At 43.5% G+C, this 20,562-nt stretch overlaps 1 protein-coding gene across 1 annotated transcript; it reads right to left on the bottom strand.

Moving 5' to 3' along the window:
* Positions 1–3,430: 3,430 nt before the first annotated feature.
* bag6l (BCL2 associated athanogene 6, like) lies at positions 3,431–18,258 on the bottom strand. Its single transcript, XM_079571106.1, has 25 exons — positions 17,993–18,258; positions 17,363–17,447; positions 17,140–17,257; positions 16,384–16,604; positions 15,511–15,579; positions 15,309–15,431; positions 15,013–15,188; positions 14,064–14,193; positions 13,783–13,992; positions 12,284–12,497; positions 11,993–12,049; positions 10,819–11,075; positions 10,605–10,683; positions 9,610–9,845; positions 9,278–9,530; positions 8,853–9,022; positions 8,736–8,789; positions 7,570–7,672; positions 7,153–7,277; positions 6,567–6,707; positions 6,438–6,485; positions 6,169–6,369; positions 5,182–5,289; positions 4,960–5,106; positions 3,431–4,000 (listed from the first exon to the last, which is right to left on the bottom strand). Exons 2-25 carry the CDS (start codon positions 17,441–17,443, stop codon positions 3,902–3,904), a joined length of 3,420 nt encoding a protein of 1,139 aa, XP_079427232.1. The 5' UTR covers positions 17,444–17,447; positions 17,993–18,258; the 3' UTR covers positions 3,431–3,901.
* Positions 18,259–20,562: the final 2,304 nt, after the last annotated feature.

The following is a 20,562-nucleotide window of genomic DNA, read 5'->3' as shown; positions in this document are numbered from 1 at the left end:
TGAGGACACGCACAAAGACCAAATAGGTACGTATCAACTCGTCTAAGCTCAGGTAAGAACAAGACTGTTCCTTTAAAGCAGTATTTTCGTTGTGGTCCAAACTTTTCCTAAATCTCGACGTTGGTTGACGTGGATGACCGTTTTTGTTTCATATATAGATAAGCCCAGTAGTTAGAAATATTAACCATGAACCGGGTGAAAACATCTACAAATTAGCCGCCACATCCTTATTTAAACGCATCGCATCCCCCCTGCTGATGAGGCTCATGGTCCTGCTGCTGCGGCGCGGAGATGGGCCACTTTGGAAGTTGGAACTGAAACGGCACAACGACAGAGGGGAGATGGAGTGCACTTTTCTGAATGGCGAGAGGGAATTCTATTCAAAGATGGCAATAAAGCTTGCAATCAGAAATGAGGAGCAATATTTTTGGAGACTGTTGGGAAGATTTCAAGTGTAATATTGTATTTTTGCTCTGATAGAATATGCTAGTTGTACAGATAAATATTTAAACATATACTACAAAGCCGTTATTTTTATCATATTGCCATGCCGTTCTTGAACTGGGGCTGTATATTTTTGGGATAGCTGTCATGCCCTCAACTGCACACGTGATTTCAGCACATTTTTGGTTAGCTGTCATTAAAGCGGATTGGCACAAGGCATGTCAGGCGTGTGCATTTCAGAATCTCAATTATTGGCATGAGGGTTTTGAAATGTCAGGACTCTACAGCCAATTCTGTGGCAGATACCTGGCTTGCAGTTTGGGAGGTGTCATATTTGAACAGTTTTTGTCATGGCACTGAAGTGAAAAGTCATAATCTTAAGTAATGGCTGTAGGGTGCGTTCTGCGTGTATTTAAAATATCTCTGTACAAGAGCGCAACAGTCCCGCCCACTTCCGGTCATTTGCCGGGTGCCGGAGGTAAAAATCCCGTTCATATTTTGCATTGACTTTTTGGGGGAAAAAATGCAAATATTAAAGGGATATTTCAGGATTTTTGACATAGGGCCTCATTTCCTAGTTATCCAGAGTGTTGTTGATTTCTGGAGATGCATATATATATTTTAATACATGCCGTCCTTATACTGGAAGAGTTTAGCGGCGCTAGGCTAGTGCATGTCTATGGTATCAGCTAGCCTGCATTAAAAACAGACTGACCCGCTCCACAGAGCACCTGAGGCAAATCACTAATAACACCAGACTAACCATATATATGTCTGTGTCGAATTTTTGAAATAAAACTGACCTTGCATCACATGAATTACCGCATTTTGTGGGACTATTTTCTAGCAGATCACTCCACCTAGCTTATATATGAGCAGCATCAGCATCGTGGTTGTATAAGTTCTTCAAAATGCTAAATGGTTATAATTATTGTATCGACCGACATTTATATCATTAGTCTGGTGTTAAAAGTGATTTGCCTCAGGTGCACTGTGGAGTGTGACAGACTGTTTTTAATGCAGGCTACTAGTTACCATAGACATGTACTAGCCTAGCGTCACTAAACTCTTCAAATATAAGGACTGCATGAATTAAGAGATATCTCTGGACAACTTGGAAATGAGGCCCTATGTCAAAAATCTTGAAATATAAAAGTTTAAAAGCACGACAGTGGCTAATCAGCTATGTGCTAACTAATGGACATAAAACACACAAGCTTAAATTAAAGAATGATCCTAAATGTAATAAACTGATAACTTATAAAATGTATTTTACCACATTTTCAAGTATTTGGTATTTTCTATCTTGTACAATATTCGCGCAATGGTCGGTATTTAGCACATAGCTGATTAGCCTGCATTGTGTATTTGAATTTTGGGCGGGACTGTTGAGCTCTATTCACCTTGTTCAGCCCCGCCCACTTTTCTTCGATCATTGTGTAAGCACTATCTGTGAGCTGGAAATTCCTTTGTTATCGATTGTTTTATGAGTGTGAAAATGGGAATAAACTCGCAAAAAAGCTCAAAGGAAATGAGTTGATCAGAGCGGGAAGTTTAAATCATTTTATACAGTATTTTTTGTTCAATCAAAATCAATCGATCAATATATTTTCACAGCGGTTTGTCGGAAATGTTACTTGTTGCTTCACGAAGCCAATGAACACAAGATGGCGCCGCTCGACTCATTTTTAATGTGACAAATGGCGATTTTTTTGAAAAAGAAAAACATTTTTGACTCTCGAGGCGCACAAAAATGGGGCTGATCATTATATTTATAGAGTTAAAATATTTGTGGATGTTCTGTAATAAAAACTACCACCAACTATAACCATATAATAAAAACTAACCATTGCTTAAACTACACATCCATGTCGTCTCCCTGTGAAACAAGCTTTCCCGTGTTTTGGCGCTGCCTTGAGAGTGATGAAAAGTATGGGAGTGAGTACCTCAAATAAACATGTGTCTTTACTGCAAATAACAGCTGCATAGAACCTGGAATGTTCCGCAGAGTGGCTTTAATGAGTCCATTTGTCCTCCAACTCTGGCTTTGTGGCTCGGATTGTGACGCTTCGATGGCACGTACACTATACTCCTGTGTGTCTCTTTTGTGAATACAAGTCCTGGAAGCGCCATTGTTTTGAACCTTCCACAATAAAGAACATGCGAGTCGATGTTGTTTGACACGTGATTTATTTCATTACAGTAGAAGTGACCAGCTTTCATCAGCTTTTGTCCAAGTTCCTCTCCACACCGGTAGCCCCAGCATCCACTGAAGTCACAACACAAATCCCGCCATGGTTTTTAAACGGTCACACATGACGATGCGATATAGAAAATATATATTATATACCATATGAAACTCTAGAGGAATGATGATTGATAACTCTCATATCACAGCAGCAATACGTTCTGGTCACACATGTACACGTACAAATAAAAGCAACTCTGCTCTATGCAACGTTACAATAAAAGGCTGAATTATTAGAAATGTTCTCATGAATATCAATCAAAAATACAGTAACTAAAGACAATACCCATATTCCCATACTTTTGTTTCACTATCGCTATACTATTCTACTTTCAGCTGTTTCCTTTCCTCATCAAAAATAATTTATGGTGCTCATAAAAACCGTGCTCGGCTGCTACTGGTCACAGAGCAACATTAACGGCACAAAAATAACGCGACAGAGCTGTTTTTTTTTCCGCTGTAGGAATCAAACAGCACTTGTTAAAAAACGTATGTTAAAGAAATTATTAATGACTGTGCCTTCTACGTATGTCCACGTTCTTCATTTGATGAAATGATGAGGCTTGTGGGCATCACCCTCTCACACTTCAACCCAGAACATGCACAATAGGCCGGGGGTTGGCCAATTTTGACAATGGAGGGCTGCACTTTAACCATATAGTATCTAAAAACTACATGACGTATAGTCTTTAGTTACTATATGACGTCTTGAAGGGATATTATTTTTTGAAATCGACAACAGTTCATTATTTTTGGAATGTCTAACTGTTTATATCGTTATTGGGTGCATTTATAATTCCTAAAATCATCCAGGAGGCCAGAAAATGTACACTAGAGGGCTGGATTTAGCCCCTGAGCCTGATGTTGCCTACACTTGCATTAGGCCCTCCGCTATGGGTGCTTCTCACCATGAAACTAGCTCAAGATCTGGAGATGGGACCATAAACTACACCTTAACCCTAAACAGTTTGTCAAAGTCACAGTCTTCCTCTGTATGTGCCAACGCTGACCACAGCAACGGCCAGCCTTCATGTAGTAAAGTGCCCTACAGGGGACAGTCAGTTGCTTGTTGAGTAAACGTATTGAGACAGAGCTGACAAACTCGGTTCACCACATAAAGTGCACAGTGTCAAAGAGTCCTTGATTTGCTACTTTTAGTCAGACCAGTGTGGGGTCCTGTCAGGCTGACCCATGTTACAGCCGGCGTCTTTAGGAGTCCTCTGAGGAGAAGGCCCGGTGTGTGTTGGGAAACCTGTGTGCGCTGTAGTCCGGGTCGTCTCTCACGCGCTCCTGAATGTCCTGCCTCACCTGCGGGACAGAACGAGGTCTTAAACGCAGTGATATGACCGCACAAGAGCAGGCGCGTGAGTGACGGCTTCTGCACGCAAACCGGTTTGAAGCCTGTGTACAAGTTTACCAAACACACGCCTCGCATTTCTCAAATGAACATGCTGTAATTTTCAGTCGCGGTGAGTCTCCCTGAGAAGTTCAACACATTTCTCTATCGTAACAGCAGCACAAACAACTAAGTAATGGCCACAGTGAGGCGTCAGCTGTTTCTACAGACTCGTGTCATGTGGCCTCTCTCACGATTCTGTCGTTCTATAATTGCGCTAAATTCGGTCGTGTAGTGTGGACGCCCTGTTCTTCACAAAATGGAAAAAATCGTGTAGTCTGTCCTCAGTTTCTTCCCAATCTTGCATATTTGACCTTTTACCTTTTAACCTCTTACCACCCGCCTAAACCAAATGCATTCTGTCCTCTTTGGCTATTATATAGGCCTGTGTAACACCTCATTTGAAAGCTAAGATCCACAAAACTGATCTTTTTCCTCGCGTTTTTGCTGTGTTGTTGTTTTTTTCGTTTTTTTTCTTATTTTTGTCACTTTTTGTTGAATTTTTGTTGAATTTTTGTCACTTTTTGTTGAATTTTTGTCATTTTTTTGTTGAATTTTGGTCACATTTTTGTTGCGTTTACATCCTTGTTGTCTTCTCATTTTTTGTGGCTATTTTTTCCCCAAGAATCTTTTTGATTAGGGTAAAGCCAAACTGGAGAAAATGGGATCCGTTCAGGTGGGAGTTAAGAGGTTAAATAAATAATAATAGTTCTGTGAGGCAGAAACAATGTTCACAACAAACAGGGCACTGCTTCCATCGCGCTTTAAAAACAGCATTAGAGGCCTGGATGCATCAGCAGAGGTCTACCGATCACCAAAACATCTGGCGAAAATCTCAGAAGTAACAATAACAACAGCAGCGAGCTTGTACCTGTTCGGTGTAGGCCTCCTGCAGCTCGGGCCTCTCCAGCTCCCCCTGCAGGCTGGAGGCTGCGGTGAGCGGCAGGACTCCGGTGGTGCGGGTGGCTCGGCCCACGGCGTCTGACAGAGAGAGGGCGGGGACTTCTCCCTGAGAGGTCTGCAACACACGCCACACTTTCACTTTAATCGTCATATTCGTGTGAAACATTTCAGCGCAGTGCACGAGTCGCACCTTCCTCCTCTTGGCGGGCATGCCGTGCAGATAGGCGTCCGACAGAGGCGGCTGGGCTTTGATCTTCCTCTGGGACAGCATGTCGTGTCTGATGATGGGCACCCACTCCTGAGGAGAGGGATTTGGGAGAGTCATTTGGAGGAACGAGCAGCTAATGTGCAGATCAAAGCTCTTTGGTGCTTTTTTCGTTGCTTGTCATCACTTTTCTTTATTCTTTTTTTTATGCTTTTTTGTTGCATATTTGTCGCTTTTAGATCACCGCTTTCATCCTCATTTACGCCTCGTGTTGGAGGAAATGTGCTCGATTCCAGAGGGTAACCCCCTGGAACCTCTGGAACCTCTGGAAGAGGTTAATAAATAAAAGCACCAGAAAACAGGAATTTGCAGGTGCTTATTAAACTAAGCACCCCTAAATCCCACCTGAACCGAGCACATTTTCTCCAGTGTGGCTTCACCCCAGTCCAAAAGCTTCTAGAAAAAAAGCTGTGTAAATAGCAACAAAACTGAGACGAAAACAATGACGGAAATGTGACAAAAAAGTGAGAAAACATTGATGAAAAAGTGGCAAAAATGACACAAAAATGTCACAAGATATTGACGAAAAAATGACGAAAAAATGACAAAAATGTGCCGAAAATGTGATAAAAAATGGACGAAAAAATGTGACAAAAAATGACAAAAATGTGATCAAAAGTTGACCAAAAAATGACCAAAAAATTGACAAAAAAGGACAAATATGTGACAAAAATGTGACAAAAAAAGACAAAAAAAGACAAAAAAAATGACAAAAAAATGACAAAAAAAAATGACAAAAAAAGTTACAAAAATGAGTTGAATACCCAACAAATGATGGAGTGAGTGACGTGAGGAAAAAGATCCTCTCGGTTCAGGCGGGAGTTAAGAGGTTAAAAATGTGGAAAGGTTATACTACAATTAAAATACTTTCTGGGTGTTGAGAAGAAAACTATGCATGTTGTAGGTCCTTACCGGTGGAACGGCTGCGGCCCACGGCTCTGGCTCGGCAGGCCCCTCCTCTCGTATTGTGGGGCACGTAGCAGGAGCCGCAGTGGGGTTTTGGCCGCTGCCGTCCCCAGAGGAGACTGCTGGGGGGCCTCGGGCAGCTCGGTCTCCCGGGCAGGCCATCGCCTCCTCTGCTGTGGTGGCCGCCGCTGGGGACAGGCGCTCCTCCATCTAAACAGCACACAAAGACACAGGGGGGCAGTTAGATCGCCAGCAACACTGAGGAAGGAACTTGCCTCTCTGTTGTGCGTGTCCCGTGGCTGGGCCCTCTCCGCCTCCGACCCCTGGTTTAGGAGATTAAGGACAAAATCATATTATAATTGAGATTGCACATTGGGTTACAGTGTGAATATGCTGCGCCTGACCTGTGGTTGTGCGTAGACCACATAGCGCCGGATGTGCTCCTCCGTGACCGGGTTGTGCTCCAGGATGAGGTGCAGTCGGGCGGACATCATCCCCGTGAGCCAGTTCACCAGACTGGGGTTCACCTCGGCCGACATCCTCCTCTGCACAGCCGCAAACACAGAGAGATTATGTGACAGGAAACTTCAGCCACGCAACTTTTCATTCCAGCAACTTACAGCCCTTTACGCACGGGATTAGATTTTCCACCAGGGACCTCGGCAAAACTGAAATGACCCTCATTTTTATAAACCTTTTTCTGGAAACGATGGACAGATCAAAACAGGACTGAAAGATGACACCAATCCTTTTATTCCATCGTGTCCATGTTACTTGTCTATTCGTGATGTCGTAGTTTGCTCTCTCTGTCCTCTGCACTTTTAAAATGGATAAAGAACAGTATTTGGGTCAGAGTAATGGCTTTGGAGGCGTCATGTTAACAAATACCATCCATGCGTTATGTGTTATTCTGTGGTGTGATGGTATTGATGACAGAGCAGCGGTTTAGCAGCAGTAGTAGTACTAGTAGCAGTAGTGGCATGTACTCACGATGCGGTGGTTGATGACAGAGCTCAGTGCGCTCTGCTCTCCTCTCAGACAGAACAGGTTGAGGGCCAGACACTCGAACAGAGCCTGAGTGCACAGCAGCAGCAGACGGGGCCCGAACGTGTGATCTGTTCAACCACAGGCACTTTTACTGCTAATTACAGTAACCAATGGCTCCTTGCACTTTTTTAAAACTGAAAAACTTCCATTCCCTCCCTCCACACTTTTTGCATGCATTGGCAATCATTTACTGCCCTCTGGTGGTCATTAGCTATAGATGCGTGTGCCCTCCAGGTGGGAAAAGTGTACAGAAGCCCAACATGTGTGTTTATTTCAAAAAGATTGCTATTTGAAATGAATATCAATATAATATCAATATCAATTTGCCTATTGCAAATTGCAAAAGAATTGGAAACTCACCGCTGCAGCGGAGGATGTGAGTGGCCATCTGAGTGAACTGTTGTCTGAAGAACAACAGGTTGGTCTGAACGATGTCCACTCCCTCTCGCACCGTCACTGTGGCCTGTTTACAGCAGTAAACACACACTTTAGTATAAACACATGTGTGTAACTAGGGCTGTCAGACTGATCACATTAACGCAATTAATAAAAAAACAAACGCGCATTAATCAAGCCTTAACGTAAATTAATTGCATCATGTAATTACTCCAAATCTCAAAAACTGACAGCTCATTTTTAGAGCACAAAACAGTTCAAACGTAGTACATACGATTGACAGTCTTTATACACATTTGATGTAACTGCTGTTTGTTTAGTGGGTAATTTGGTAGGGCCTGTGAATGTTAACGAACACGCCACACGGGATTGTAGCCTTGGGCTAATTTCCATCCATCGTCCCCCATACACACTCTAAAACACCCTCTCATTCATACTGATCTATTGTACATGTTTTTAGTGGTAGGGGAAACCCGGAGGAAACCTAGGCAGATACAGGGAGAACATGCAAACTCTACTCAAACTTCTACTGCCCAGTTCTGCTTCAGGGGCCAGGCTAATGACACGGCACCAGCTTTGAGCAAAATCCTTCAATCCTTCCATGGACACGGAGAGGAGAGAGTGCAGCTTTGGCCCTGCTACACACATGGCCGCGTGAGGCAATGGAGATGCAAGAGGCAGGTAAAATAACCTCAATGAGTCATTTGGTAAAAGCTTTCACCAAACTCCTTTGCTAAGAGCAGGCTGACGCTTGTCTGCAGTGGTTTTCCTGGAGTTTACATGAACCATAAAGACCAGCTACAACAGCAAGCAACAATGAAGGGACTCGACCCAAACAAAGCGTTGTTAGCTGATATAAATTTACCTGAAGCAGGAGTCCACATGTATTTGTAATGAAACACAATGTCTTGGCTTAAACTAAATTGTAATCACTTTGCTTTTCATTTTTAGGCCTAATTATGACTTACCAGGCACATAGTTCTCAAATATTGTGCCCAAATGTTTAAAATGGGAGCGTTTATGTCGGCCTATTATTGATAATCATTATAATTATTACTTAAAATAATATAAAAGTGTGATCGTTTGACAGCACTAATTATAACACAAAGCTAACTATGCATTGCTCTTACAAAGCTCTCGGCGACGTACTCCTCCAGGCTGTTGATCAGCTCCTCTGCCGCTGTCTGAAGGGAAACAACACGTTAGAAGACTGTGGACTCTAACCGTATTGTATTGGTGGTATTTACCCGTATATTGTGGTCGCTGGGCTCCTGTCCCTGGAGGTATTGCCTGCTGAAGAAGCCTGTGAGCTGCGGCTGGATGCGGGTCAGGGGCTGGGCGTTTCCATGGAGAAGCAGGACCATGTCCACCATGGAAAAGCTCTGACAGAGGAGGGACAGCAGCTCGCCGAAGAAACCTGGGGTTTCAGACGGAAGGATTAGTTATTGAAGAGCTCATCATCAGTACATTTCCTATTAGTCTTTTTCCAATGTATTGTATGTATCACCCCAACTCTAGAAGTACACGCAGACGCTGGAGGAAGTGTCTAGCCCAAGGATCAAACCACCGCACTTTCGATTAGCTCACAAATGTTGAAATTTGAATATGTAACCACACGCAGGGCAACAGAGACTTAACACCTGTGTCCACGTGTGCGAGTGAGAGCACTGACCCCCCGCCTCTCCAGACCCCAGGGTGAACAGGTTGCTGGTCTGGGACAGTCTCTGGATGAACTGGGCGATGCTCTCTCCGGTGGTGCCCTGCTGTGGGGACAAGGAGCTCATCATGGTGGACAGCACTCCCTGTACAATCCCCGAGAACAGCTCCGAGCCCAGGGACTCCTCGCCAGCTCCACCGCCCGCGACGAGAGGGGGGGCTGAGGGCTGAGGAGGAGGGGCCGGGGGGGCAGGTCCGCTGGGAGGAGGCTGAACAGGGAAAAATTAACTACTACATGCTACTTTGACATTTTTGACTTGTCTTCCTGACAACAGAAGTGTGACTCACAGCGATATCAGAGTGGAGGATGAGAGGTGCTCCGGGGAGGGTGACAGTTATGGAGGGGGCAGATCCAGGAGGAGGCCCCCCGTGTGCCGCTCCTGCCCCCAGCAGAGAGCCCAGCAGCTGGGCCAGGCCCCCCTCAGCACCGCCCTCTGCTGGCTGTCCCACAAAGGCAGCACTGGAGCCGGAGGTGGAGGTCTGTCCGAGCGGCGGAGGGGGCGACTCTGGGCTCAGGGGATCATCTGAAGTTTAACAAGTAGTAGAAAAGATTTTAAAGATTTTAAACAGGTTACAGGGTTTTCACAAGTTTCTAATTATGACCTCGCTTGATGGGAAATAGGTAGCGGTACTTAATCATAATCGTTTGAAAGAAGTGTATTAACCCAAGGACAGAACCTGGACTCACTCATGGCCCTAATGTACAGTATAAACAGTGTAACACAGTGTAAAATAAGGAATGTTTATCTTTCCTATTGCATCTCATGCCCATTTCACAAAAGGAAACAAAATACTCAACATCACAAAGCTGTTGGACAGCGGGGGGAAAAGTCTGTATCTTTTTTTCCCCTTTGAACAATAACAATCCAATATAATTAATTGGTCTCTGCAACTTGCATAGAACCTAATATTTAACATATTATGAATCATTACCTAATATTATTACACATATTAGAGATCAAATATCCGTTAAAAGTTAAATAAAGACGATGAAAATACTGTCAATTCTTGTAAAATTTCCTGGGGGACGCTCCCCAAACCGCCTTTTAAGTCATACATGATGTATAATCCTGGGATTTTTTTAAGATAATTGTTTTGAAACACAATTAGGATTTGACAAGGAATAAAATCACTTGCTCTGTCCTGCACACATAATGAGACTAGTGCCCCCTGGTGGTGTTTTGCACTAAGGTTCATAGCCAGTAAGTCCAAAAGGTAATTTATTATTCTTAATTTATAAAATAACAAATACAAAGCCTGTATTAAAAAAAAGTGTGATTTACCGCTGTGTCCAGATTGGAGGAGCTGCCCCATCAGTCCACTGATCATCTGTGTGAGAGCAGCAGGGGGCACTGGAGGGGCCTGGGACAAAAGCGCAATAACATGATCTTCTAATCATTGTATTCAAACTCCAAATGCAACAGCGCAGAGATTACACAGAGCTGTGTGTAAACTAGGGCTGGATTGTGCCAGTATTGGGGATTTGCCCGTCTGCACCTGTCCTGGCTGTCCTGTAGGTGGCACTGTGGCCCTCAGGTTGATGGTCGTTCCTCTGGCCCCAGGCGGCTGCGTGCCCCTGGGGGAGAAGGCCGGTCGGGTGATGACCACTCTGGCCTGGGCCGGGGGGGTCGAGGCGGAGGCTGTGGCTGGATTGGGCTGAGCGGCTGCGGAGGCCATGGCAGCGGCCTGATGGGAGATCTGGTGCACGATGGCCTGCATGAACTCAGGGGGGAGGCCGGGGAAAGGAGGCACCCCTGGATACACAGACACAGACAGACGCTTAGTATGACTAGAGGATTCCACTACGAGAGGTCCACCGATACGGGTTCTTCTAAAGCCGATATTGTTCAAATTTTGATTGGCTGATGCCGATATGCACCGCCGATATTTTGGCAAATTTTTAAAAATGTCTTTATCTATAATCTTGTGTATCTGCTTCAAAAGTGTAAAAGTGTAAAAACTGCTGTCACAGTTCAACACTGCTGTCACATGGATGAAAATCAGCAGATTCCAAAACAAAAAACAATAAGTTATAAGCAAAAGTCTGCAACATAAATATATATAAAGAACCTCTGAGGTGTCTCTATCACGGTCTGGAGATATCGGCCTTTAAACGGCATCATATCAGCCGATAGCCGATATTCTAAACTACCCAAATATTGTCCCGATACAATACATTGGGCAACCTCTAGTTTATCAATATGATACCACATCTGCTTTCAGTTTAATTTTGTATAGAATACAGCACTTCCACTATGTTGTTTTCAAGTGCTTTATTAATAGGTTGGGTTGGGTTGGATTGGAAAGAAATAGAATAGAATACGAAATAACAATTTACTGAATAGGACGAGGGGCACTGAGAAGAGAAAAGTTACGTGAACCAGTGCCATAAATTCTTGTGTCGCGTTTGGTCCTAAAGTGAGAATAATGTTGTTGCCGTTCTCTTTCCTGTTGGGCAGGATTTGAACGATGGATCATGATTGGGCCTGACCAGAAAATAGACTTGATCTGTATTTATGTCGGAGAGCCACGGAGGCCTTCGGAGCAGAGAGGGATGATGTGTCGCTGTTTCTGTAACATATATACAGCGGAGTGCAGGGCGCAGCGGAGCAAACGCACAGGATGTGGAATCAGGCTGCAAAGAAAAAGGCGTAACTTATGTGGCGCTCACCAGGTGGTCCAGGATCTGCAGCGTTCTGTTGACCCGAGGCCTGTCCCGATGGATCACCTTGGGAATAAAATCAGTGGGACTAGAATTAGCCACATGAGAGAAGTTGACAATCATATCCAAATGTGGTAGCATTATTCATTCACACTGGCAAGATTGAGAGGACTTTAAACCAAACAATTAAAAAATAACCAAATACCTGCAAAATGCCTAACACCCGCTCTCTAAAAGATGACGCAGTGTTTTATTCTATATTTTCCCTATACCCTGACACTGTACAGTGCATAGCCATACCGTCGAGGTTCATTTGCATCATGACCACAGGCTCCATGGTCTGGTGGGTGATGCGGATCACCCGTGGGCCCCCCTGTCCTTGCTGCTGATTGGCCCCGTTAGGTGCAGAGGGCGGGGCTTGTCCCGACGCCGGCTGCTCCGATCGGCCGGCGCTCTGAGGGGGATGCGTCGCTCGGCTGTTTGACGTCATGGTGACCGTGGTTCCCAGGTTTATCTGTAGGAAAAGAGCATGTTTGCTTTAAGGCTGCGCAGGACGTGGGCTTTTATCCTCGTGGGCCAGAGATGTCACGAGGCACAAAACATAGCCTTGATTTGAAACTAGTTGAATATTGTCAAGCGTGAGAAGGAAAGCAGATGTTTGTGTGGAACTTACCAAAAATGACCTGATTTGGCCACTTTAAGGAAGATCGAAAACACAGCTTTGATAATGTTTAAAATTCGTTTTTTTTTACAATTATTTAGCCCCTTTGCCCCACCTTAACAGAGTGCATTTTCTCCAGTTTAGCATTACCCAAATCCAGAAGCAAAAAAAAGTGGCAAAAGAGCGATAAAAACATGTCGAAAAAGCATCAAAAACACTTCCAAAATGTGACAAAATAGCGACAAAAACATGCTAGAAAAGCAACAATAACAAAGCCACAAAAATATGACTAAAGAGTGAAAAAAGTGACACAAATGCTTAAAAAATGCAACAAAAAAATGGCAACAACGCAACAAAAACGTTACCATCCATTTTGTAGGTCTTGTAGGTCTGCAAAATTGGCCTATAGACTGTAAGCTCCAGTAGAGAAGCTTTTAGATTTGGGTAAAGCTGAACCAGGAGAAAATGCACTCGGTTAAGGTAAGAGGTTAATGGCGCTATACCTGTTTTTTTTCTCCTAGCAGTGTGACAGAATGTATTTTGTATACTGTAAACTCAGACATTTGTGGGCAAAATACTGCATTTAATTATAAAGCGCTTGTATCAATTTCATGAACTTACGGGTAGTGGTAAGAAAAAAAATCAAGCCTGACCCGAGCCCGAGGGCATGAAGCCCGACCCGGCCCAGCCCAAGCAATTAACTTGGATTGTTGGCCCGAACCCGAAACAAACCCGACATAAATAATTATTTATTTAAGGCTCGGATAGGAGCATCTGCGCAGAGCTGTCAGCAACAGCACCGTGTTTGAGACGTACGCAGGTAATGCCAAACTGGAGAAATGTGATCAGTTCAGGTGGGAGTTAAGAGGTTAAAGTGCATGTGACACTTTAAACACAATTTTTGCTAAAACATAGGTAACACAATTAAATTTAAGGTTTTTTTTGTGGCATTTAGAGTTTCACTTCCTTATTTGACACTGACAGGAAGTGACATAGACAGAGGCAGACAATTTTAAACTGTTGCCTTGTCTGCTAGGGAACTTTACCTTTACCTCTAACCGTGTCACTTCCTGTCAGTAGATAAATAGTAGACTTCCTGATCGCGCCGGGGGAAAATGTAGTTTTTCTCTGCACTCACCGGGATAGGCATGTGCGCGTGTGGCATCCCGCCCTGCAGCAGCACCGGGGGGGCGAGGGGAGCCGCGGGCCGTAGCACGTGCAGGCGTCGCGGGGGAGAGCGGGACAGGTCACAGCGCAGGTCACCCAGCACCACCAGAGTGTTCCCCAGCAGACGCAGGGCATCTCCGACCAGGTTCAGGACGCGCTGGTCCTCCTCTCGCTCCTCCGTCTGGAACAAAAAGAGGACGTTGTTTTGTGTGGTTCTGGTTCCACCGGTGTGAGGGGGTGGCCGTGTCTTACGTTGTTGTTGTAGTCCGCGGAGGTGGCGGCCCCCAGGATGGAGTGGGTCCTCTCTATGAAGGGCCGCAGCCTCTCCTCCACTCTCCTCACCTCTGACAGCACCTCCATGAACTCTGCAGGGCTGGGCTCGCTGCACACAACAGAGCACGGATTACAAAACTGGAGGATTGGCCTTTCGATTAGAGTAAGAACTATACAACGGTAAATATTTGTAGTTTTAAGCAATCAGTCTAAAAGCTCTCGCAAAGGGTGGCATTTTCTTCAGGCCAGTCATTTGTTTTTGAAATATTCCACTCTAATGACCTAAAAATCCTCATTATCGTGTCTTATTAAACCTTCCTCATGCATCAGTGCAACATTATTGGAGTTCAAAATGGACTAAAGATATAACAAATATAATAAACCTACTCTTTTACTCTTTACTAGAAGCAAAATTAGTAATAGCTCTAGTTCTGCAAGAACTAAAGTAAAACACATTTAAAGCTGCATTATGCAACTTTTTATGTGGAAAAAAAAGGGGAATCTTAACTAAAGAAATACATTTGTTTGGAGGGACTGTTGCCGCAAATTGGCGTTTAGAGTTGAGGGAATGAACTTTAACATGCCACTTAATTCCAAGTCATAATTACTGACTGCCAAAATGACAGTCCCGAGCCCATGGCCCAAGTTTCTCCATAGCTTGAACTGAGACCTTGGAAGAGAGTACCTGGCTGAAGGATGGGCACAGATAAGCATGCTTTTGGTCGAGAGGTAAGGCAGACTTTTTGTTGTGAGCGTGTAACTGCTAACAACTTTGCAAACAACAGCGTCATCCACAGGAGGAGCTGTGGATGACACTCCTGCTGACCCTGACCTGGGCTGCGTGGAGGCCTGAGGAAGGGCTTTAAGCTGCTAAGGGAGTATAGGTCTCTCAGTTTAATAGATAAAACAACTGAAAGGTGAGACTTACTTGGTCCCACTGCTGACTGCTCCTTGGGTCTGAGTGGATGCAGATGAAGGTCCAGACGAGGGGCCTGTCTGTGTGGACTGTGAGGCTGTAGCTCCACTCTCTGAAGAGGTGGAGGGCAGAGGAGAGGACTGGGACACTTCTGAGTCTGAGTGGGACCCACTGTCAGCAGAAACGCCCTGAAAAAAAAGGCATAGATGTAGCTAAATATCTCCAAGAGAGATTATAATGAATAATAAACAAAATAAAGGAGAACTGGTTCAAATCTTTTTATGCTCCTAATGTGGACATAAATGTACCTCCAGTCTGTAGATGAGAGCGTGTGCGTCTCGCAGCAGGTTCTCAGCCAGATGCAGCCTCATACGGGCTTCACTCTGCAGCGACTGGTCCATGCTGATCTGCACGTCTACTGAACCCGTGTTCTGAACACAAACAGTTCAGTCTGACTGTGTTGAGGTTATTATAAGAAGTGTGAGAGTAGAGAAAGCGATAAGACATTACCCCAGTGCTCGTGCTGACCCTGGTCCTCCCAGCGTCTCCCATTCCAGCCATCATCTGCTGCACAGACATCTGAAAACAAAACATGCTCTGATACTAATCATAATAATTCTTTAGGTCAGTTATGCAGTAAATATTTCATATAGCTGGCTCTAGCAGGGTTAACTGTGAACCCCATTGCCCTCGCACCTTTAATCAAGCTTTAAACAATATTGTCATGGCAATTTGGGCCTCGGAGCCATAGTTTGGATACCGTTGGTCTATGAACTGTAGGATAGATGGCTTAAATCCACAAGTCAAAAACACAATCTATATTATATATTATACAGGCAAGGCCGAGTTCAAATTAGGTCAACTTGAAGAGAATCCTGGTGCACTTCCTGGGAAAATCGGTCATGTTTGTGCAGCTGGTGAGCACGAACTGAGAGATAATAAACTAAAAATCCCATGGCGTAGGAGAAACCAATACATAGGCACATCTTACAGGAGTGTGTTAGTAAAAATGATACAAACGAGTGGATGAAGTGCAGACGAAGTATATTTAGACCTAGATTTATCACAAATTAAGTTTAAATACTTCTAACATAACTCAGATGTCATATAAATGTCCGGAGAGTGTTGCTTGTCTATTTCCTTGCACTTTTCTTTTGGTCAACTTCCATGTTTCTGTCCATCATTGACATACTGCCCCCTTCTGGTTTGTACTGTTACTGCGCCCGATAAACACAATCCAGACCAATAACTGATCCGGATGAATCAAGTTGCCCGAGTCCGGCAGACCAACAAGAGTGAACATGCCCTAAATCTCATCAACTATTTTAATCTTGACACATATTTTTCCTTTCTATGCTCGCACCGATCTCTTTGACGCCACACCTGTATTTGCTGAGGGTCCATGATGTTGACGGGCACGTTGAAAGTCCCCAGCATGACGTAGCTGTTCCCGTTGCGATCGTGTGGCGCGCCCGGTGAGGAAGAGGGGGGCCCAGCAGAATCTGCTCCACCTGTGGATGACGCTCCCGCTGACCCTGACCCGGGCTGCGAGGAGGCCTGAGGAGGGGCGCGCTCCACCAGGTGGATCACTTTGGCATCCACATCTGAAAGAAATATTGAATAAGCCAAAGTGTTGTTTTAGGAATCAGGAATAAGATGTTACTTCCACTTCCATGATTCTTAATAAAAAAAATAATATATAGAAAAACATGCACAATAGGCCAGGATGAATGATGTGTGAGTGAATGTATGGTAGTGGTCAGAGGGTCCGTTGGCGCAGACGTGTGTAGTCGCGAAAGCGCCTCTGACAGTCTCCCCCAGGGGAAACTGAAGCTACAAACGTACCTTTCCACCACCGAGTATGGAGTGAATGTACAATTGTCTCATGTAAAGCGCTTTGTGACTATATGTCTGTGAAAGGCGCTATATAAATAAAGATCTTCTTCTTCTTCTTTTTGAATGTTTATTACTTTTGGTATAAACTGCTGTAAAAACAAACTTTATCATCATTCACCAGATGTCCAATATAAGTATGGTACCAGTGGTATATTTCAGTACGTAGAGTTCAACAATTCCAGCAAATAAAATCATATCCTATTCTCCAGTCATAGCATTACAAAAAGTGGAATTTTTACTCACTGTACTCAGTCAGTGTCCTGTCGTCCTGCAGCACGCGCCCCTGGTAGATCAGCCGCTGTTTACTGACCGGGATCTCCACCGACGCCGCGATGTGCTCCTTAAACTGCCTCACGGTTAGCTGTCCAATAAAATGACAAAGAAAAGACAGAACGAGAGCATGATAAAGTCTGACTCACCAAAAGCATATACATATAGTGCATAACTGTAGGACACGGTGTATTACCTCTCCTCTCACGTTGTATGTGCGGCTCTGTGAGTCCAGAGTCTTCACGGTGACCTCAATCATGTGCCCGGACTCGGCCATGATGCTGCTGGGGCAAAAGAAAAGAGTCAGGATGAGTTTTTCATTGCTCAAAATGCAAATAGCAGCGATGAAAGCTCTGCCTCATTTAACCAATTTGTGAGCTGTGGGGAAAAGGCAAACGCCATTTTCTTTTACGCTGTAATGGCAATAGGTAGTATTCAGTTAACTGCTATATTTTACATGCACGTGCACTTAAGCAACCTTTTGAAGTAGCTGTACTTCTTGGAGTAGTTTTAACACAGCACCTTTACTTCTACTTGAGCAATTTTACTTGAGTAACACATTTAGTTGCTCTTTCTACTTGGAGTAAATCTGTCAGTGACAAGAGTTTCATGTCGACATATGAAAGATAACTGAAATCAAACTTCAATCATTTCTTTTGATTTCACATTTATAAAAACACATGAGGAGTGAGATTTTACAATGCATCCCCCAGGTATATTCCTGTAATAGATTTTAAAGCTAAAATTATTTCTGCCATGGTCATTATAGGCTGCATGTATGTACAATTTCTGCAACATATCGTCAGAAAAGCCCTGAGTAACATACCTGATTTCGATCAGCTGGTGTCCTGTTTTTGTTGTTAGCTTTTTAGCCCCGGCTGGCTAATCTCAGCTAATCCAGGATAACAGGGACCAAGGACAACTGGCACGCTACATAACCACGTACATACTGCAATTTACAATGCGTTATTTTTCCAACACGGCCAGGTTATTCCCATGGAAATGTCGGATTTGTCACATAAATTGTATTTCACCAGTGCGCTCCGCTGTTAGCTAATTTCCCAAAATAAATCAGGACCCCGGTGACGTCACGGGCATTCAGGTGTCGGCGGCGTGCCTGAGTGTTTTTAGTGAATAATGTTTAATATTTCACAGCAAAGATTGGATGCTGAGTAAATTAGTTCTGCTAATATCATTGTGTCATGTACATTCATTCAAATACGTATGATGTACTGCAAATTGTAGTTAAAGTGCATATGACAGGTTTTAATAGTTTTTAAAATATGGCTTATTTAGAAGGATAACATCAGTTGCAAGTTCATCAGTTGCCTAACTATCCTTTAATTGAATTTCAGCAATTTTATTGAAGAACTGTTGACAGAACGCAGCATAGATAAAGGTAAAGTTTCACAGCAGACTCATTTCTCATTGACTTTAAACAACAGTTTAAAATTGTTTGCCTTCATCTATGTCACTTCCTGTCGGTGTCCAATAAGGAAGTGAAGCTATAAATATTTTCCAAAAATGGGCAAACTAAAGTAATATGGGTACAATCTTTAAAGGGGGGGGGGGGGGGGGGGGGGTATTATGCAAAATGGACTACATCATGTTATTATGTCATTCCCTCATTGAAAAAATGCCTGAAGTGTTGCCTTGGCACATTCACGTGTTTTTGAGTAATCTGTAAAAACTCTGATGGCGGCCATTTTAGGGATAGGTTTGCCTGAGTCCTCCTAGGAACCAGTGTTAATTTTGACAACATATTTTAATTTAGTTTTAGTCTTGGTCTTTTGACTAAAATTTAATTTAATTTTAGTCGAGATTTAGTCAAAAAAATCTTTTCAATTTTAGTCTAGTTTTAGTCGACTAAAATTGCATGTCAATTTAGTCGACTAAATTTAAGACTAATTTAGTCGGCTTTGCTTTTATAATATGTATTATAATCATATTTATTAAAGCTCTTCTTCTTTATGGAGCTTCTACCACAGGAACAAAGCACAGAGCTGCTCCTTTGGCAGAGAATTTACATGATCTGAGGCTCTTTCAGACGGTCAATAGAAGTTTGGATGATTTTAGTCTCTCATTTTCATTTTTATTGAGTCTTATTTTAGTCGACTAAAATATCTGGACATTTTAGTCATTGTTTTAGTCTCATGAAAGACTTCTAATTTAGTTTTAGTCCAATTTTAGTCACCAAAAATATAACTTTGACTAAAATTAAGACTAAATATTTTAGTCGACGAAATTAACACTGCTAGGAACGCCCCCACCTCCTGGTGACGCCTCCGAGCTTTCGTCACCAGCCGAGTAACCAACCACTGCTCCTCAGCAGAACCCCCTCCCCACTGATGTCACAGACAGCGTGTGGAGGGGGCGTGTTGGAAAGGGTCAGAGGTTCTTAAAGAGACAGAGGCCTATTTCAAGACATTCACTACAGCCATTTTGAGAGAGCAATTTTATACAAAGCAGTTATTCTAATATACTGCATTTACAGACCAACAGAAGGTTTGGTCATCATTGTAGTGTGATATAGACTGGTGCTATGTGATTGAAAAAAGCATAATACCCCCTCTTTAACAAAATCTTATATATAATTTTGTTAAAGGAACAGGCCACGTTTTTTCCATTTTGAGATATGTTCTTGCCTGAGCTTAGACGAGTTACCTGTGGTCTTTGTGCGTTCCTGTGGAAGAGCTTGGTCGCTTCTAATTTCACCCCCGTTTGGAGCTATAAGAACATGCTGGGAGAGGCCAAATGCTAACAACATCTTAGGTATTTATGCGTGACTGAGGCCACACAGTTTTTCCATGCTGAGATATGATCTAACCGGAGCTTAGACGAGTTGATGCGTCTGGTCTGGTCTTTGTGCCCATGGAAGAACGTGGTCGCTTCCAACTTCACCCCTGTTTGGAGCTATAGGAATACATTGAGTGAGACCAAATGCTAGCAACATCTTTGGTCGTTTTGCGTGACTGAGGGCACGCACAAAGACCAGACAGGTACGCATCAACTCGTCTAAGCCCAGGCAAGAACATATCTCAGTATGTAGGAACGGTGAACTATTCCTTTAAATGGATGAGTGAATGAATAATAAATAATATACTTTAACTACTGTGTTTTTTTCTTCTTCTTTGTTTTCTTTTTACTTTTCTGATGCCTCCTTTCCGACAGGCTGTTGTTTGCCACAGACCTGCACTTAGTCACTTAACTTTTACTAGGCTAAAAGTAACCCAGTAGTAGGCAATAAAAGTAGTGGCGTCAGGAACGTTTTGCTCAATGTCGGCTCCTGATTCCAGAATAACTCTCAACATTTCCTCAGTGCCAGTGGACAACATCGCAAACTACTTTACTTGCACTCCTACAATTGTACCCTTTAGGTTATATTTCATTAACATG

The sequence above is a fragment of the Gobius niger genome (assembly GCF_951799975.1).
Source record: "Gobius niger genome assembly, chromosome: 14".
Classification (NCBI taxonomy): domain Eukaryota; kingdom Metazoa; phylum Chordata; class Actinopteri; order Gobiiformes; family Gobiidae; genus Gobius; species Gobius niger.
The sequence above is the reverse complement of the archived record's forward strand: the minus strand, read 5'-3'. Positions and strand labels throughout refer to the sequence as shown.

What these genes read in the sequence shown, in the direction of transcription:
- bag6l (XM_079571106.1), bottom strand. Translation starts at nt 17,443, where the DNA reads ATGGCCGAGTCCGGGCACATGATTGAGGTCACCGTGAAGACTCTGGAC. An exon ending in CTGTCATCAACCACCGCATC is followed by an intron (nt 6,708 to 7,152) that starts GTGAGTACATGC and finishes GCGGCTGTGCAG; the next exon opens with AGGAGGATGTCGGCCGAGGT. An exon ending in AGGAGGCCTACACCGAACAG is followed by an intron (nt 4,001 to 4,959) that starts GTACAAGCTCGC and finishes TCTGTCCCGCAG; the next exon opens with GTGAGGCAGGACATTCAGGA.